This window comes from Sinohyriopsis cumingii, chromosome 4, assembly GCF_028554795.1.
Source record: "Sinohyriopsis cumingii isolate HCF-2022 chromosome 4, ASM2855479v2, whole genome shotgun sequence".
Lineage (NCBI taxonomy): Eukaryota > Metazoa > Mollusca > Bivalvia > Unionida > Unionidae > Sinohyriopsis > Sinohyriopsis cumingii.
In genome coordinates this window covers 5,369,649-5,391,401 of record NC_142964.1, presented here as the reverse complement: position 1 = coordinate 5,391,401, position 21,753 = coordinate 5,369,649, and the positions used below count along the sequence as shown (strand labels likewise).

Here is a 21,753-nt window from a genome sequence, read left to right as displayed (position 1 = left end):
GGCTCAAATTGTCACTTTTTTCATTTCGATCTCTTCACTGGCACAAGTTCTTCCTCATCTTCAATTTGTTCTTCTTCTGAGTCCCTCTCCTCTTTCTCCTCTTATTTCTGTTTCTTCTCTTTTCTCTTAGGGCACACTGAAGCCCAGTGTCCTTTTTTTCCTGACAACGATAACAGGTATTTTGACTTTTGTCTCTCTTTCTTGGACGAAGCAGGTATTCTGGAGACAAATGCCCATTTACCTTGTAGATACAGCAAACCTCATTAGCACTTTTACACTTGCGTACGACTCTTATCAAATCAACAACCAGAAGGGTAAGTTTTGCTGCCCTTCTCGCCTTCGAATTACGATGTGTTATGACTCTTATGAAATATTTGACCAGCAGGTCGATCTGTGCGGACTCGTCCATCTTCTTGATCGTTTGAGAGTTGAATTAATACTGTTCTGACTCTAAGACACTTTCCCCATATACAGGGACCTGCTGCGTGTGAAACCTAGTCAAATGAAATTTTGCAATAAGATGAAACGAATTCATTGAGAAAGTAAGAGGTAAAGATGTACCGTATCGCCTCACACACGAGTTGCAGTGTTAGCTCAAATCCGTGCCAGCAATCTCAAAGACGACATAAGTGAGCTTGAATCAACGCTCTCCACTTATGCAAAAAACCAAGAGTCTTGACTCATGCCAAAAAATATAAAAAAAATTCGTTCCGTCCATAAAAATATTACCACATTTGAGAAAGGCAAAATTTAACTTTCCAAAAATTGAGAACGACGGCTTACATCTACAACGTGAAATGTTAAGAGTTCAAGTAGTGTGTAAGACTTAGTCAAATTAAATTTTGTATAATGAAGACGAAACGATCAATTTTCCAAGGAGAAAGCAAACACCAAGCGACGATGGCGATCCGTGTCACACACCACTTTTCAAAATGTGTTGGTAGAGGTTTGTGCTAGCGATTTTGAAGATGATAAAATTATCTCATATTCAAAACCAATTCCATCCACTACAGAATGAGATCGAGAGATTGAGAGAACAACGGTGGTAAATCCAGTAGGATTACAGAACCAACAAGACCAGTGAAGAAATAAATTTGTTTGGTACCTCATGAAGATTATTTTTTACAATCAAGTAGACCCAAAAGTGACTTGCAGACAAATTTAGAGCGATGATATACACCTACACGGTTACATTAAATGGTTTACGTCAATGGTTGCTATTTCTTTGTTATTAAATGTTCGTACAAACGATATGTGTGTAAGCGAAAGCTAACACACACACGCACGCACGCACACGCACACAAGTGTTACTGCATTGGGTGACAGTAGAACGGACAGTACTTTAGTCTGGAGTGTTTTGAGAGATGGACAGATAGACTTAACATTACAATGGAGAGAGAAAGAAAGAATGGTAAAGAAAAAAAAAAAACAACGTAGGACACCATTTTTGGTTCCGTTATTCTTGCGGTATTATAGGACAACGATTATTGAGACAACCATACATTCTATGTGAAATATGTTCCTTGTTTTCTTTTCTTTTTTGGGACACCAGACACATGCCCCCCACCCCTTCCAAAAAAAGGTATTTTATGTTTGTGTGTTTTCCCCTCAGATGTGTTGTATGTTTTATTTAAAACAAAATTTTATATAAAAAATTTAGTTTTTAGAATTTTTTATGGGGTATTTATGTTTCCTTAGTGTTATCTAACGGGTTGTTCGTCCGAGGCTGGTTTCCCTCACCTTGCTCGATGTTCCTTCCCTTGAAATTTTGTGACCTTTGTTATAGGTCGCCTAGGTCTCAGTGTTTGCTTTATGTAGTGGTGCTATATTGTGTGTATGCCATATTTTCTGTATGTTTGAGACAGCAAGTATAAATCAAATATCTTTCCCAGTTGTATTTCTTCATAATTTGGATTTAAGATCCGTTATGATATATTATATTTTATCTTTTAATTTGCTTTATGGTTTTCGAATTTTGACGATGGAACGGTGTACTATTTAGATTTTGTTAAAAAAAAATTCCTATTGTATTATTCGAGTGATAATATGTGTCGTTCCTCGTAATAGTTTTTAAAGATGTTGATAGGTAGGTTACGCTCGATCCAAGGTCCACACTTCTTTTATTCTCTATGTGTTTCTCCTGGGTCGAGTTAGGCCTCCTTTATTTAGTTTATCTGATTATTCATTATTGAAAGATCCAAAATTGTTTTTGAGACCACATTATTGTATAGTGGTCAACCATACAGTGCGGGAGCTGTATGGTTTTTAAGATATAGAAGAAGTTAGTAGGATTTTAAACTAAGTATTATACAGTATGTATATGTGTCTGTTTTGTCTGTTTATGTTCTACATGGGGTGTTTTCAAAGACTCTTTCATGGGCCTGTCCACTTCGCGTAGCGCCATGTGACTTAGCCCCATGACGTCATCGCCTTTTACTTCCCCCATATAGTTTCCTTGTATCCCTTACTATATACGTCTTTAGAATTTTCTTTTAGAAAAAAAAAAATAAAAAATATAAAATTAAATTAAACAATTCTTTCCTTTTTTTCCTTTCTTCCCTTTTCTCTTCTTTTTTAAAATAGTTATGTTTTTTTTAATTAAATATTTGAAATATAATTTGAAATTTTCTTTGAAATATGGCTGTTGTGGGTGAGAGGAGGGGGTATGGGTATGGCATCGGCTTGCATTTGCGCTACTCGACCCTTCGGTCTGTAATACCGATTCCTCCCTCCCCCTCTCTCCCCCAATTCCAACATAAATTGCGTTATATCAGCCTGACGGTAAGTATCTGTTCGTCGTAAGACCGACTGAGTTCTTATTGTGGTTAACATTCTTATTTGTACCTCGTATCTTATTTAAAAATCTTTATCACCTGTCCACAGGATATCATCGTAGTTACTACATAGTCTATAATTTTTAGAACGATTTTGTTTTCGTAGTCTACATCTATGAATAAAATGTTATTTTTGTTATACTTATATTTTTTGCAAATTTCCATTATTAACTTTATCCTATTATGTTTAGTTTTATCAGATTGGGCAATCGTATGTAGTTTGGTGAAGCTCGCTGTTTTACATAAAGGGCATTTCGGCATTATCCTGATCATTCGACGTTTGGTTGCTTCTTCGCCTGTTAGCCAGGAATTGTGCAGGTATTTAAAAATCATACTTTGTGTTTTCACAGTTCTTATTTTTTCCCAATTTTCCCAAGTTTTTGTCCGATTTACCCCCCAGTTGTCCTATCCTACTCTACATTTTATATTTTTGGTTACCTCCTCCCTAATCCAACATGACTTTTACTTATTTCTATTTTCCATTAATCTGTTTTGTCCCTATATTTTAAAATTAGTTCTCTTATATGCTTAAATTTGCGCGGCACTTCGAATTTGTTTAATTAATTTGTTATTTTTGTATATCTCTGGTCGGTTTCTCAAGGTGAAACCGAACCAATAGATGTACAGTGCTTCCCACGCTGTAGCCGGGTCTGATAGTAATTTTTTAAATCTATTGATTATGTTAGTTAATTTTAGTAGTAGGGGGCTCGGCAACCTCAAGCCCCCTATACTTTCGGCCCTATATAATGTCTCTCTTTTTACATAATGCATTTTATGATTCCATATAATCTATTATTTCATTGTCTATTTTCTTTAAAATTGTATTATCCATATCTATGGATTTAATTATATAGTTAATATTTGAGTATAAATAAGTCTTGGCCACTTGGGCCCGCTCCATGATACATAAGGGCGCCAAGGCCCAGATTTTCACATTTTCTCTTATTTTGTTGATAATATTTTATAGTTTTCTACAGCTTCCTTTTTACCAAAGGAAACCCCTAGAGCCTTTACCGTGTCTCTCAGCAGGTGGGGGTTAATCCAGGGTGGTTGCCTCTCCAGCTACCTATTTTTAAGATTTCGGTCTTGTCGTGGTTTATTTTGGAACCCGACGCTACCAAATTTTTAAAATTCTTCTACTAGATGCTTATAGCATTTCCCCTCTCTTATAAAGTTGGTACAATCATCTGCATGTTGGAGCATTTTTAATTCTTTTTTTAGGTTTGGTATTTGTATGCCTTGTATTTCTGGGTTGTTTCTTATCTTGTGACTTAGGATTTCTATTGCCATTACGTATAATAACATTGATAGTGGACATCCTTGTCTCACTGATCGTTGTATTTCAAATTCTTTCGTGCATTTCCCGTTTACCTGTACACATGAAATTATCCCAGTGTATAGGATTTCGGTCCATTTCCGGAAGTTGTGTCCGAAACCAAATTTTTTTAAATACATTCTGTATATAGTTTTGTTCTAATCGGTCGAAAGCTTTCTCCTGGTCGAAGAGTACCATAGCACCCTTCGTACCAGTTTCATTTATGCAGTCAATTATAGTTTTAATGTTTAAAATATTGTTTTGTATATCCCTCCTTTATCCCCCACAAGTTTGATTTACATTAATTATTTTGTTTATCCCACCCTTTCCTCTATTTGTTAAAATCCTACTTAAAATCTTATAGTCCGTGTTTAAAAGTGATATGGGCCTCCAGTTTTTAATCTCGTCTCTATCCCCTTTCCCTTTGTATATAACTGTGATAACCCCCTCCCTCATAGATTTAGTCATTTTATTTTTACTTAAAAATATATTATTATACAAAGCGTTTAAGATCGGCGTTAGTTCACCGTGGAACTTTTGGTAGAATTCCACGGTGTGTCCATCTTTCCCTAGCGATTTCTTTTTAGTGAGTGTAGCTATACTCTTTGTGATTTCTTCATCTGAGATAACGTTATCACATTGGTCTCTATGTACTGTTGATGTCATCTCACAGTCGACATTTTTTAAGTAGCTGTCGATTGTGCTGAAGTCTATGTTCTGTGTGGTGTATAGTTCTTTATAATATTGGGAAGTACTATTTAGGATATCTTTTTTTACTCTATGGGTTACATTGTTTATTTTGATTTTGTTTAAAATTTTATCACCCCCTTTTCTAAATTCTTCTCGTTTATACAAGTTTTTTGCCTTGTTGTAGATTTCTGTAAATTTTCCCGCCCATATTATTCTCTCCTGATTTTCGTCTTGTTCAGTGATTTTAATTTTATCTGTCAATCGTTTTTTTTCCATCGTCGTTTGTTGTTTTGCTTAGTTCTAATTTGAGTTCGTGTTTGTCTTTTTCTGTTCTTCCGCCCTTCTATTTGAGTACTGAATAGATATTCTTTTTATTATGATTTTTAAAGCATCCCAATCATTTATTATATTAATATTTTCTTCATTTTTTGAAGGTTTCAATTTTTTTATTATTTCTACATATTCTTTGTCATTTAAAATCTTATTATTTAGTTTCCATAGTCCTGGCCCCCATTTTACTTTTTTTTTCATTTTTAGGTCCATAGTGACCATGAAATGGTCTGATAGTTTTTGGTTGGTTATTGCAGTATTAATATTTATTATATGCTCATTTTTTCCCCGTTAACTTTACATTGTCAGAATCGTTCAATATTTATAGGTTACTGCATTTGTATGGGAAAATATGAACGAGTTTTGGGATGGAATACTGCACGACCTTGGGAGTGCAGTATATCCTTCCGACAAAACGAGTTCATACTTTCCCATACAAATGCAGTAACCTTTTTATTAAATGCTCATTTTGTTTTTATTCTACCTAAGGTTTGATTATATAAACACAATACACTACAAGAAACAAAGTAAATGAATGTATGCCGCATTCCAAACTAAATACACAAGCGCATATTCATCATTACACAAATCAATATTATTACTGCGCACATAACTCCGTCAAATTTATCAATCCTACTAGACTGGTTTTGTTTATAGTGAAAGGTAAATTCTCTTCTTAATATGTTCAGTTTTCTATAAATGTCATGTAAATTGTGTTTATTTAATAAATTTATCATTTCAGTTCGATATATTTTGTCACTTGTTGTTAGGTCAGTCGTTCTGTCAATTTCGTCCCCTACCCAATTGAAATCTCCCTCTATGATTAGATTTTCCATCGAATATTGTTGTAGGTAGTTAGATAAGTTTTCTATAAAATTTAGTTTTTTATTTCTATTAGCTGGCATGTACACATTTATTGTATGCCAATTTAACATTTTAACATGTAGCAACCGTCTCTTAAAAAATTCCCCCTCCTCAAACCTTTCCCAGCTTACTCCCTGTTTATTTGTATTATTGTTGCTACCCACCCCCCCCATATCAATATTTGTAAAATTGTTGCAAATCACTATTGCGCTAAGTTTGTCTTCTAATAAAAATTTGAATTCTGGCGTAATTCCATTGTGTGTTTCTTGTATCATTATTACATCAAAGTTTGTTTCTTTGGTTATTTTGTCTGCTTTCGCTTTGTCTATCCCATTGCTGTTGATAGTAGCGATCCGGAAGTTTGTTTCTTCCATTTCTGCTTCACTCCAAGGTGCCGCATCACTTTTATATAGAATTTAATTGTATGTATTTCAGTTAAAGTTGTTATATTCATTTTTTTTTTTGGTATTTATATTATGTTTACATTCCTGTTGGACTGTGGATTGGTCCCAGAGCCTCGTTTGATTGGTTGCTGTAAGCTGTGAGTCGTTTATGGGTTCCATGTTTGATTCGTATTCGCTTTCGTTTTCCGTGTCAGTTCAATTGTCGTATTTTGTTTGTTCTGTCGTGGTTTCAAGGTTCTTGTCTTTGTCTTTGTCTTTCTTTTTTTTTTTTCATGATTTTAGCCCTTACGGGCGGGATTACTGTTTCTTGGGTTTTGTTTAGTATTTGGTACACATAGCTCAACTCCCCTTCATCAGTTTCATAAAAAGGTAATGTGATATTTATTGTAGACTGACTGCTTAACATTTGCTTAACATATCTCAGATTTAAGATATGTCTTGTGTTTCGCAGCACACGCTACAAACAATGTTTTAAAAGTTTCACAAATCTAAGGGCGATGAAAAAAAAAACAGCACCATAACGCTCCTTGTTCTATCCACAGTCTAAACTGAGAGAAAATAGGTCGAATATTGTTACATATTTTCTGAACGTGTGTTTTGGTTTTAAAATTCAGAGTTAATCATAGGCAGGGTTATACAGTTCAATGCCATTCGCGTCATTCTTGAACATTGTTACATTTTGTCCGAACATGTGTTTTGGTTTTAGAATTCAGAGTTAACCATAGGCAGGGTTATACAGTGCAATGTCACTCGCGCCCTTCTTGAAAAAGCCTGCTGTTTGTTTCCTTTCTTGAAAAACGGTAGATCTAATGTTAGCATTTTTTTCTGTGACACATTGCAGTGCCAAAATAAAGAGAAAGCTACGATACCTGAATTGTACAAGCTCGTCAACTCAAGATTTTATTTCATTCAACGATTTACTGATTTACAATTTGTAAGGATGTGTTTAAAAAAAAAAATTACGACAAACGAACAGTTCACAGAAATATGGTGACTACTGATCACAGTTTTGGAGAGGTATCTTCAAACAGGCACAGATACCATTAGGATTTCAATAAAAACTACAATGACGGAGAGAGAGTGTTATTCCTACTGTAGAACACATCACGACACCTAGTTTATTTTTACAGTATATTTTCCTTAAGAAAGATTCAAAGAAACACATATTCCACTTAGGTAATCACAGCCATAGAAAATATACACCATTATTAAATATCACCAGAGTGAACTGAAGATTATGGAAACTAAAAATCCCTCCTTTTTTGATAACGTGGATGTAAAGTTCTCTCAGAATAGTTCATCCAAATATTCTGTGATGTATTTGACAATAAAACTGACACAATTTCCGTGGGATCGCCCAGTGTACGATTGTTCTTGCGTTAGTTTTACTTTTTTTTAAAATTATTTTATAAATCGCCTAGCAGTGAGACACGATCTATCTCGACACTTTGTGAAAAGCTACTGAAGTCAATTCGAATTGAACGCGGTAAGAAAATAAGTCTAGCCAATGAAATCGTTTATGATGAATGATGCATTGTTTTGTTCGAAGTTAGTGTGGCAAAATAATGCCTACGCTCTTGCGTTGTTACCATTGCAGTGCAGACTGACTGGAGTGTGAGCTTGCAATCATGTGTTGTGTATTGTACCATTTCTTCTTACCACATCAGCTACTGAAAGGTCACAGTACTGGTTCACGTTCTGAAACTGTCAATTTCTGGGCAAGTCCATTTTCAGCAAAGGGGTGTGTTCATGACTACCAATGTACATAAAGTACTACACATGTACATACCCGCCATGTCGGCCTATTCTGCGCGTCGGGTAGTTCTGCGCAACGATACGTCATTTCTGTAAACATTTGATCACGTGCTATTTTGGGTCAAAAATCCATTTTGTATCCAGAAAGAAGAATCGTACATTAATTAAGAAAAGTGATATTCATAAAATGTACAAAAATATCCCACATTTAGACTCGAAATGCACATAAAAATGTGAATTCTAAATGGCAACGTGAAGACCCACTCCATGACCTTCTTGAACCTGTAACCCAGAAAATTCAATTTACTATGCATCTTTTTGAATCATACAAATAAATACATTATATGAAAGATGGAAATGTGTACCTTAAAACAAAACTGTATTTTAATCCAAGCTTCCAATTTTGTAAGAAGTTGTCCTACACATACAAAATCGTCTGCCACCCAACGTGTCTACTTGCCGCTAGAACATAAATTCTCAACAAATTCCTCAGTGTATAGTCTGTTGCTAAATTCTGTTGTAATTTTTCCCCATCAACAAGACGTTGTAAACACATTACATCCTATTCAGTGTTGTTTCTCTTCCACGTAATAGCTTTTTTTTTATATAAAATGTTGAACTTTGCTAACTTTTTTACATGATCGGTTTAGTTTGCTTAATATCTCTTGCCATTTATTGGCATTTTTACGTTGAATTTTGTAAAACTAGCTATAAACCTGACCTAATTACTCTACTGAACTGCTGACAGAAACAGTCCAAAGTAATAGATTTCATTTCTATAGCAAGATGGATAAACATTACATCTTTTCAAAGCTATGCGCAGAATAGGCCGACATATCGCGAGTCAGGAAAACAGGGGGTGGGGTGGTATCCCCTGTGTCCAAAATTAATATTATTTTGTGCAGAATATTCTGGTGACAATTGCATCTTTTCAAATGGTAAGCATTGCTGTATTTTATTTTTGTCAATCGCTCGAATTCGGCATGCGTTTTGCTTCAATATTGGAAACGAAAACCTTAAGTGCGCAGAAATGCCCGACAGCAGTGTACGTATGTCATCTTCTGACGATATTTACAATGTTGAATCAAGCAAAGGAAAATAATCGGAACTACAAATCTGCCTTTCACGTATATGTAACAAGTGGTTTAATTTTTATGTTCATGTATGCAAAGGGATAGTACTCCAAACTACGTTATGGTAATTGACGGAATTATCCGGCAGTTACCAAATAGGATACACTATGTCACTATGTTGTCTGAGGAAAATGAACTAGCCTAAAGTGTATGCAATATGGCAACGTGTTAGTATGCAAAGTCCGGTAAGCAATGCAATGTGCAAGGGATGCAAATAGTGGGGGCATTCTGGTCAGTCAGGTTATAAATTAGAAATAAATTGATCATCTAAGTTCTCTCACTTTTTATCACATTAAACGTTTCCATTATTTAAATAGATGGGTGGTGGGTGGGTAAACAAAACGGGATGTATAGTGAGACTATAGTTATTTGACTCGTCTCCAGAGTTCGTAACATTAGGTGACACTTTATAGCAGCACCGTTTTGGGGGAATATGGCGGGATAACTGAACTTGTGTACAAAACCTTAAAAGCTCTGAAGAACAACGAAATGGTACGATTTCGAATGAAAACAAGAAAAAATCAAAAACTTTATTTGTGATTGAGTACCATGGTTGGCCTAACTTTGATGGAATTCGGAACGAACGGAATTTAACGACATATATTTCTAACATAATCGAAAGATACAATTCCAAGCAGCCGACAAGTTTCAGTCTGTTATTCTTTTTAATACCTCCCCCATCTCAACTTAATGAATGTTTTGAAAACTCCAAGACACCACAGAGATTCAACTTGAACATTTTGTTGCTTATCATTATGAGTTCACATCATATTTGTGGTTCTGAATAGCAAGAGAGTTTCAGTGACCACGGGTAGCTCGGAATGCTGTATTATCGCGGTACTTAATCGGTACATTTCAAAACTTTTGCAATTACTGCTTACTTATAATTTGTAAAGTTTCAACGATTTTCCCCCATTTTATTCCTGTAAAACAGTTTTGTCGATCGAAGCGCGTAAATGTAATTAAAACTGCATATGGTGGCTGACGCAGATTAACTTACCATGGGGGAACAACTCTGTATTATCGCGGTATGTACCTAACTTAGGTATGGTAGCACGCAAGTATTATAATAAACATAAATTGCAACTTGCCTATCAGAAATAATGCCCACTCTTGTACTGGCAGAATATTTCCACAATAAACAAAAGGATGCAATAATCAAATCGAATGCACAAATGTAATTTAAGTGGAAATCAATGACAAACAACATTACAAATTAAGAACTATTATTATTTAACTGTATATGAATTTTAAATGCAGTGTGGGCAAAGAAATATAAATATGTAAAATAAAATTATTATTAATATCATTATTATTATTATTAAAATATTGCTGATTTCAAGAAAGTTGAACTGTTATTGGATTCTAATTTATGTACAAGAAGTATGATCATAAGCAACATTTTGGCAATTTAAGTCCGTAGTGGCTTCCATGGAATGAAATTGCAACCATAACCTTGTAAGGACATGTCACCATCAGTATATGATCTATAATCTTTAAAATCAGATGATACACTGAATATATTTTGCAGTCAAAGCCAATGAAGGTATAGCAAGTTCGACTGGAGTTTTGTATATGATGATCAACAGAATTGCATGAACAGTACCAAAAACTGAGGTTCATTCATTCTTTTGCAGTCTAAGCTTATAAAAAATGTTGACATTTTAGAGTAAATTGTGCTATAAGATATTTGTGTCTTTACTAGCTACAGCTTTAGATCTGTAAATGAACGCTAGACATCATGTTTCAAAAATTAATCTGAGAATCCTGTTTGCTACAATAATATAGAGCCTGCAGTAATAGAGCATTGAAGTATACCTCTTTTTACTAAAAAATACTCCAATATTTGTAAAAAATTGTAAAATAGTCCAAAACATCATTGATATTTGGATGTTTGTGGATGTAGTTGAATTAAAAAAATGTTATTTCACAATACTTTCTTGGTTTTTTGTAGAAACGTTTAGTGTGGTTGGTTTCTGTTTTGTCTTTCCTTCACATGATCATGTCAGAAATTACCAAAACTTTCAGGATAAATTTTGGAAAATATCTGCAATATAAATGATTTTTATGTATACCATTCATTTATAAAATTAAAATAAGTAAAATTTTCTTTAAAATAATAAAGAAAATAAACAGAAGAAAATAAAGGATATCAGTGCATGTTAAAATAAACGTAATTTTATAATGAGTTCTTCACATTGACATCATCACTGGCATTCAACCAATGATGCACCGCTATCTGACATGTTTGAACAGGTGATTGACTCAGTTTTCGGCCTTTTAGACCTTTGTTTTTAAGCGTGAATAAAATCCTTCTAACTGCTATTTTTGTTTTAAAACTGAATATTAATCACCAGTAACATGTTGAAATGTATTCTTAAGATTTTTCAAGATTCTTTTGAGAAATTCTGTGATCACGAAATTAGACAGTTGTAAGGCAAGATGAAGGATAAGAACAGAGTAAACAATCCTGTAGTTGCCCATATATAGAAGTTATCAAGATGATTGACTTGACAAAATATCTAAAAAGGGCAGTATTAATCAAATGAAAGATATTTTGGTATTGATGCAAAAGATTAATTTGTATTTAATTTTAACTGCAAAGGAGCACCTAGATTATAGTACTGAACTGTAATTAAAAGTTGGTAAAAATGCTTAAGCAACTACCACTTAAACAAGATTTTTTTTAACTTACTGAAACTTCTTCACTATAAAATGGCACCCATAAAGATAGCAATAACCCTTCTTATATGAAAAGATTGATTATTCTCAGTTTAATTTTGCATTTTAGGTCACATACACTGTCTCCCCTTAAGACCTTAACACTTTTGGCATCCTCAAAACCCCCACCACTGACAAATAAACCAGGGGCACTATCAGCGGTTCCATTTTGATACAATCTGATTAGAAGCTGATCTCCACTGACCTGCATGAAGATATGACAGTGATAATCATGGGGTAATGTTTTGGTGATCTCTGTTATTACCATAATTGATAATTTTATTGGCCAATCAGATGAAGTCTTATATCCTTGCATTTTGGAAACTGAGCAGTATGGCTGAAGAGCATCAATGTGTGCCAAACAATTTGATTCACTTTTAGATTTGTGAAAGCTGCATTTCCATTGGCTTATTCAAAGGTCAGCAGAACATGACCCCTAAGAAGTCACTGTCAGACCTTTATGTTGGATAGTGGAGATCTGATTTTAATCAGATTGCATTTTGATATGCAGAGGAGGTCCCTGGTGGCCAGTTGAGCAGTAAAATCAAATGTACAGCTGAACTTGTATGTGAATTTACTATTACCCTAGACACCTGATTCTTTCATCTATTCAGGGGTCCTGACTTGGGGTAATTTGTTTTAATTGGATTTTTGTTCTTTTGTTATTTTTGAAATCCTCTTCCAAGTTCCATAGATGCATACATTTGATTCTGCTGGTGGTAGGATGAAAGGACCACTTTTGAAGGTACCTACCACAGATACTGTTTTATTGTTGAAATCTGGCACTTTTGAAAAATGAAAGATTTTGAAATTAGAACTTAAAAACCTGGAATTTGTATATGTTCTATTCCCAGATTACAGAGATCAGTGGGAAACAGTCTACTGGCAACTGGAAATGTTATACTTGTGTTTTGCTGAGTAATCGGCTTGTGAAGACTAATACTTTCACATTGATTGTTGTAATCTGGAGAGTTTAAAGCCCAGTGTATAATGTTTCAGGAGGTGTTAACAGTAATAAAGGGATTTAAGTTAATCCACGATGGTTCTGAGCCTTTGGATAAATATCAACTGACTTTTGGTGTTTGTGAAATATAATGGAGAGGTCAAGCAAAGAATAATTTTGACAGAATCTTTGTCTCTATTAATTTTTATTTTGTTGTTCAAGAAGTTTTTAGAAGAATATCTTCCAATGCTAAAACGTATCACAGGATAAGAAATGAGACTTGGGAATACATCTGAAGTCCAACTTGGGAACTACTTCTTTGGGATGAAATTAGGTTACAGGAGTATTGGAGAGCAGTCATAGGCCTTAATAACCCAGCCAGACAAAAATATAACTTCTTTGCAGACTGAGCTCAGCATGGTTGTTTTGTCATTGTCACATTCTAGTGCTGGTACGGAGTACATACTCCATTCTTGTAAAATACAAAGTAATTCAAGGGGAAATCTGAAGCAGAGAACTAATGAGAATCTGTCATTAGTGTAAAGCTACCACAGTGTCACCTGTGGTCACCAGTTAACGATCTTATGAAGGAAACTAATGCTTTTGGATTTATAAAAAAAATTCTGCACTAAAATATGAGACACATATACCATAACATGGTTTGTCATGCAAAAACACAGTTTTTTGCTCTCAAACCACCTGATGATGTTTCAAGAACGTGATTTCCAGTAATATTGGAGTTCCCGGAATATAAAGTGCTCACCGTTACAGATCACTACCATCTCACCCCTTTGTGTGTGCTTTCGAGACTCTCCGCCTGTACATTTTCTGAGGTTTCCTAGGAAACCTTGGACAAATGTTTTTTGGAAAAACCTCGGAGTATTGGTTATGGACTGTCCGAGGTATTAGTGACCACGGACAAAAACTTTTGATACATGATGTCCAGGGTTTTTGTACTCAGATGTCTGAGCCTGACCTCGATGGGTTCAGCCAATGTGGGTACCTGAGAAAGCTTGCCAGTAGCTTCTCGTGGGTTGGTGGTTCTTTCTGGGCTTTTCCCGGGTTCTTCCTCCACGATTTATACTGGCCGCCATGTATAGCCTATCTTTTGCTGAAAAATGGCATTAAACCCAACAACAACAACTACAACAACAGTAATATTGGGGGAAAAATGACCCCCAAAACAATGAAAATCTTCACCTCTTCAGTATGTGCCCATAAAGTGTAGCACGTATAACTGTAAACATTCTTGTACTGATTTAGAAGCCAATCTACTGATCAAAATTTGTATATCTGCTGGTTTGTTGTCCTGGTTTTGTCACATGCATTTACATGGTATGAGAAAAATATGTACATTAGGCCTGTAGAATCTGGCTACTTTTAAGGAGGAAACACTCCAAAAAGTGTCAGTTATTTACTTTTTCATTTTCAATGCATCAGTAACGAGAATGAGGCATTGGATGCAGTGAATGATTTTCATTTGTTATAAATGGGGCTACCAAAGTGCAGGGTGTTCTGAGATGACCTCTGATTTGGGATGGGCACTCTCAAGAGAATGTACTTATTACTGCAGCAATTGAGAAATACATTGTTTGTTATATGGTATCAGTGTGAAAAATAAAGCAAAATTCAGGAAATATATAAGGACAACACATTGAATTAAATTTTTCAAAATTAATAAATTTAGTTAAGATATTTATATGCAGAAGTGGATCCATTAAATAATTAAGATTTATGATATTCTGATGTTATATTACATGGCATATTTTTACTTAACCCAAATCAACGTAAGCTATAAATTGTATACGCCTTGTCTAGAAAGCATTTTGTATGAACTAGAAGGGATGAGAGGGCTCATTAACATGCATTTATATTACTGATCTAAGAACTCACAGTGAAATAAAACTTGTGAGTTTGACAGCGCACCCTTAATGGGTCCCACAAATCAGGTAACATTCAGTTTTAAAGGCACATCTAGTAAACAAGAAAATACACCCTTCACAAAATTGAATTATTGTTCACCCAAAGAATTTAAAGGGTTCGTGATAGAAAAAAGAAGAAAAATATTAAGTCTTTTAAATTAAGAAATGTCTTTAAGGTCACCAGGGTTCTCTGAGATGCCTAAATCGATATAAAAGTAAAAGTATGCATACTGTATGGATGGCAACTTTATGTAGTTGCTTTGGTACAAAGTACAAGGCTGCTGATGAGTACCATTCTTATGAAACTGACAGAAAGAAAATTAGTACATGCATTTGGTTTTCCTGAAGAAAACAGAACATCAGAAAGATTTAAAGATTCGTTGACTGAAAAGTGAAGAAATAATGTAACATTAGCTTGATACAGGCTATGTCATGACTGTGAAAGGATAATGCAATGGCAACCCAAAGAACTTGATCCTGAACCAGCTGAAGAGAAATTATATTAAAGTTTGCTTAAGAAACAGTGAATGAATTAGCTTAGCTGCTTAAAGATGAAATGAAATAAAGTAAATGGAACATGGCAGTTTGTTTATTCCAGTGTCTTGGAAAGATAATTGATTTGAAATGGAAATGAGACTTATTAAATAAATTAATATAGAAAAGAATGAATGATCTCTTCCTTGATTCCTTCCAGCTGCACACACAATTAAAGAATGGCAAGTTAGAGGGATTGAGATATGTTGTAACACAATTAACATGGTTATAAACTGCCCTAATTTTTCTTACATTTGTTATAATAAAGTGCCAGGTAACTCTAGTTTGTTTCTTTTCTCTGCATCAGTTTTTATCAGTTTAGGTGACTAAATCATGCAGAAAATTACTTACTAAAGCCAATAATTCTAAATGAATGAAAAAAGCATTGTATCTTTTTTTGTTTCTATCTTTTTCTTTGTAAATTTCAGGAGTGTTTCTTAAAGGAGATAAAGACAAACTACCAGGCTTTGTTATTAGAGTGGAATGCTTTACAGGAAGATTTAAAGAAGGAGATTGTCAGTAAAAATGCTGACAATGAACAGGTAGGTGATTTTAGTAGTTCATCAGTGTTATTCTTGTATCAGTGATACACTACCTGTCAGTGTTATTCTTATATCGGTGATACACTACCTGTCAGTGTTATTCTTATATCGGTGATACACTACCTGTCAGTGTTATTCTTATATCGGTGATACACTACCTGTCAGTGTTATTCTTATATCGGTGATACACTACCTGTCAGTGTTATTCTTATATCGGTGATACACTACCTGTCAGTGTTATTCTTATATCGGTGATACACTACCTGTCAGTGTTACATAGCTTCTTATTCTGCGACAGAATTAACTTCATTCTTGTAATAAGAATTCATTCTTCCATGGATGAACCACAGAGAGGATTGTTTTACAGGCCTAGAATTGAAAATAAATTTCTTTGTAGCCAGATTGTTTGTGGACATGCCTTCGAACTTTAGCTATAATAAACTAGCTGCCTCACTTGTGTCTTTTTTCAAAACATTCAATGGCTTTTGTGTATTTTTTGCATCCACTCCCGATGTTATGTGTTGTTTATTCAGTAAAAACTCAGAACAAATTGTGTTAGAAAATGTATTTATTAGATTGTTTTTGTTTGTGGGGTTGATCTTAGAGTCATACTAAAAGGTTCCAGTATTCACAGGCCCCCAGTTTCCTTCTCTAAACCTCTATTTTATTATTTTCCTATCTTAATATTGTGTTACATGTCACGTACTTCCAGCCATAGACATATTCGTCTATGATCCCTGTTTGCAGTGATTATGGCCAGTGATCTTCCTAATGTCCATGTGTGTCATGTATATGCTATATTGTTATCTCTACTATAGATTTTTTGTGTTAGGACCAACCTTTGTATAGTCGAATTATTTTTATTCTGATTGTTCGATTGTATTTATTTCCAAAAAGGAAATAAAAAAAACCCATGTACAATTAATTTCTATAGCTCTGTATTGTACTGGATTCTGCTAGGTACATGTGCATGCATTGTTACCTTTGGCTTTATTCTTTGATGCATGCACATGTATGTCCAGTCTTTTCCTGACTATGTAGTTACATATCGATTTTGAATTAAGAAGAGAGTTGCATTTGTTCATGTGTGTGCAAAAATTTAAAAAGTAACTAGAAGCCAGAAGGACAAGTAGTTTAGGGCTTCATGAAATATTTGTAAAAGGCGGGAAGACCTAGAAATACAGGAAATATAATCCATTTGGCTACAGATCACTCCAGAAAAAAGCTAAGCCCTATTTAGTAGGTTTTGTATACACACCTCCATCATCACATACTGATTGGTGTGAATATTTAGAACTTCAAGTACAGTAGTCCCCCTCTTATAAGGCCACCCCTAATGCAGCAGGGAAGTGGCCTTATAATGCAGGTGGCCTTTCTAGAGGGGGATGACAAATGCAGATAGTAAATACATATGAAAAAAGTCACAAGTACATTTAATTTTAAATATTTAATATTTTAATTAAAAAATCACATGCATGATGTGAAATAAATGTAAAACAAACTTTGTCATCATTTGCAAAAGAATGCTGTGAATAACCATTGATACAGTTTTAAAACTGTCTTTATAAGTATGTTACAGTTCACATCACGTCACTTTGTTGGTAACAGTCTAAAAAACAAACCAGTCTCATCACATTAAAAATATCCTTGCTGTCATATCCCCTGCATATATCGTTTAGTCTTTTGTTCCAATCTTCGACAACTTCATTATTAACATCAGTTGATTCGCCGCTAATGACAGGACACTTGATATTGTATCGCACTTGAAATCTGTGCAACCATCCGTTACTTGCGGTAAAGTTGTCATATCCCAGTTCAACTGACAAAATTTTTGCTTTTTCTTGTCTTTCAAATCAGGATACAAACGTCTCCTGGCTCAGACAATCTTCCTTTCTCCGTCCATTTCACCTTTCCACTTCTGCAGAATTGTTTCATTATCTTTCACGATATTGTTTATCTGAGTCTTCCTGATGTTAGTTTTCTGCAAGGATCCTCGACGACCCCCCCCACCCCGGCGGTCAGTTGAATTACTTTCACGTTCTCCTCTAAACTGAGAATTTTTATTTTCCTCGATGACATGTTGATCTTTTTGCAGTAAGTTATTCATGTTGCCAACTACAATACTGATAAAACAATTTGTATGCATCTAAACAAATTGCCATGTGTTTTTAAAGGAAGTGATCTTGTCACATGATTCTCTAGTCGCAGTCTGGTACCCTATTGTTTTTATACATTTCTTGAAACTAGGTGAGAGAAGCCAAAACGGCTTCGATATGTACCATTAACATCACGCAGATTTGACCTCGCGGCCGCAAAGATTCGTAATTTTGACAATTATTGTCAGTAGTAATAGCCACTGATTACCAAAGTGAACAAGCTCAACATCTTACTAAGGGAAGCCATAAAGGCTATTAAACCATTTTCCTGCTGATTTGGGTATTGTACATCGATAATGCCACTTCTCAGCTGGTACTACTGTTCGATAATTGTATTCTTAACAATTATCAGAGTGACTAAACCGGACATCTTATGATAGCACAGCAGTAAGGCTAATTGGATTACATGTACATACCCTTTTGTATGGATTAAAGTTTGAGTCTTTCTCGGTTTTTATGGAATCAGTTTGGCTTCTCGTGAGGCGTAAATGATATAATATTAACCTTAGTGGTAAATGTACTTTACTCAACACTTCTTTCAGTAACGAAAACCTGACATCGGGAAACAGAAATCGGATTACTTAACACGCGTTATGAATACAATACTGGTTCTGGATACATATTCAAATAAAATGCGGCCGCTTGTGAGGGGTAAATTTTATGATTTTGCACTAATATGCTGGTCGCGTTAGCCCGGTGGCCTTTCGCGAGGGGTACTTTTGAACACAAACTCGTCGGTGCCAACGGATTCTGGCCGTAAGGAGCGGGTGGCCACTGGTCAGGGGGGCCATTCAAGAGGGGGACTACTGTAGATAATATTTCAAATGAAGAGAAAGAATTTTACATTCTAGGCAGTATAAATAGAGACCTTCTCAATGATCAAATAAAACGGAATTGGATCAATTGTATTACTTTGTTAGGTATGGAGCAACTAGTAAATGAACCCACCAGAGTAACATCTACCACTGAAACACTTATAGATCATATTTATACCGATACAAAAGAAAATGTTTTGAAAGTAATGGTTCCAAAGATTGGTATAAGTGACCACTTTGCAATTTTTCTAACACGTAAAGTCAATGGAAAATCAACAAAATATAATATCAATAAATCCATTACTTATAGATCTTTTCAAAACTTTGATACTGTTAAGTTCCTAGAAGATCTGAAACAGATTCCATGGAATACAGTCCAAATCTTTGAAGATATTGATGATGTTTTAGATACTTGGGCAGATCTGTTCATCAGTATAGTGAACAAACATGCCCCTTTAAAAACACACAGGATAAAGAAACACCACCAGCCAGGCTGGATCTCCTCAGAAATTTTAGAAGCAATAAAGCAAAGAGACCAACTAAAATCAGTAGGAAATCAACCTGAATATAGAGTTTGGAGAAATAAAGTTAATAAAATGATATGTCAAGCCAAACAAGCGCAATACAAAAAGGTGCTGGATTAAAACCAAAATAACCCAAAAGCTATCTGGAAAGTATTTACAGGGTTTGGTGCAGGGAAATATTAAGAGTAAAACTGAAATTTTATGCCTCAATCATGAGGGCATTTATACTGATAATCCAACTGACATCTCAAATATTTTAACAACTTTTTTGTTCAGACTGCTGAAAAACTTAAAGAACCCAGAACTTCATCTGATCATCTGGAACTCAAATATTTTTGTGCTAAAAAACTACCAAACAATATAAAGTTTGAAATTCCTGAAATGAGTCCAGAATTTGTGTTGAAATATGTTATAAAAATGGATGATTGTAAAGCTACAGGACTTGATATGATTGGACGTAGGCTACTATAGGTAGCTGCACCTGCAATTGTAGAGAGTATAGCTTTCATTTGCAATGAAAGTACAGTGTATTAGGTCTAATAAATTTCCACAAACATGGAAAACTGCCAAGGTTATACCATTGCATAAAGCTGGAACAGAAGCATTAGATCAAGGAGAAATGGTAGGCACTATTATGTTGATTTTTGTAAATCTTTTGATCTTGTAGACCATGAAATTTTCCTTGAAAAACTAAAAATCTATCAATGCAGTGAAAACTCCCTAAACTGGTTTGCTTCTTACTTAACTGATAAAGTGCAAAAGTATCATTAAATGGTCAGCTTTCTGAGAGTAAAAATATTAATTTTGGAGTACCACAGGGCTCTATCCTTGGACCTCTGTTATTCATTCTTTTTATTAATGATTTACCCCTTAAGATTGGAAGTTCAATTTCTTCTGCTGACCTCTATGCAGATGATACTACACTGTCTAAGATGGGTAAAACCAAAACAGTACTTGAAAATAACTTACAAGATGCTCTCAACAGACTTCAAGTATGGTGCAAGGAAAACTATATGATCACAAATACAGAGAAAACGAAATCCCTACTAGTTACAATACAACAAAAATGAGCAAGGCAAGATAGCAACAAACTCCAGGTTCTATTTGAGAATGTGAGCCCTCATATGACCTCTCAAGATAGAATTCTTGGTGTATTCGTGGATAACAATCTTACTTGGTCTATTCACATTAAATATGTTTCAAAAAAGGTTAAATCTTATCTTTGGCTACTGAGGAAAATCAAAACTTACATTCCTCGTCAGTATAGGTTTATCTTTTATAAAAGTTATATTCAGCCATATCTGGACTACTGTAATGTAATTTGGGGTAATACCTCTAATTCAAATATAACAACACTTTTATGACTCCAAAAGAGGGCTTGCCGTTTAATTCTAGATGCAATGAATAATATAAAGGTTTTAACAATACATGAAAGAATATTTCTTAGAAAGGCCTGATTGATTTATAAAGTATCCAGAAAAGCCATTCCTGTCTATCTAAGCAATATCTTTCACCAAAGAGATGCTGATGGTACTCCACATTTAGGGTCCATAAGAAGTAAAAATTACATTATACTCAGGCCAAAGAAGGAATTGTTTAAAAAATGTTTTCAGTATACTGGTTCACTGGTATGGAACATTTCCAGTGACATTAGGCAGGCTCCTAGCATTTCTTCTTTTCATAATCAATGTCTTAAATGGATGAAATCTTGAGAAACTTGAACAGTTCTAGTACAAAAAATACCTCCTGCTTTTTTGTAATTTTGCATCATTTTCATAGTTGAATTTTTCAATGCAGGATGATATTTTATGTTTTATATATGTTTATCTTCTCACAGATGCCTGTGCATGTGTTCCAGGCTTGATACTTTTAATTTTAAAATTACTTAATTATTTAGTGTCAAGCCAGATTCTTCACATCATGTTGTATATACTGTATATATTGTACATAACAGATAGAAGGCTTCAAGGTAGATTAGTTCTGTAACTAATCGAGTTACCATCTCTAAATAAAGTCTTTATTATTATTATTATTATTATCAAGAAATGTTCTAGTCCTGCTGAATCCTCACCAGTTCTTCATTTGCTGACTGGCAACAACTGAAACGTACCTTGCCATCACACTACTGAAAATATGAAAACTACAAGCCCAGCAGGCTTGTTGACTGCTGCTAATTTCAGGCTGTTTGATACTGTCATGTCGCCCTTCATGGACAGGCGACGGATTCAGAAAGGGTCTGTCTTGTCATCAGCTTGAGGATATACTATCATA

The 21,753-nt window shown here is 34.6% G+C and overlaps 1 protein-coding gene across 2 annotated transcripts in view; it reads left to right on the top strand.

The window, feature by feature from the left end:
- The first annotated feature begins 8,842 nt into the window (after nt 1-8,842).
- The window catches only part of LOC149800565 (heat shock factor 2-binding protein-like), a 69,479-nt gene continuing 56,568 nt past the window's right edge, over nt 8,843-21,753 (top strand). Inside the window, exons 1-2 of one of the 2 annotated variants that reach the window (XM_089954512.1) lie at nt 8,843-9,130; nt 15,874-15,987. In XM_089954512.1, the coding sequence (XP_089810638.1) occupies nt 9,128-9,130; nt 15,874-15,987 (117 nt within the window). In that variant the 5' untranslated portion in view covers nt 8,843-9,127. Of the gene's footprint in view, nt 9,131-9,438; nt 9,511-15,873; nt 15,988-21,753 lie in introns of those variants that run through there. The other variant, XM_089954511.1, reaches the window with a different exon arrangement.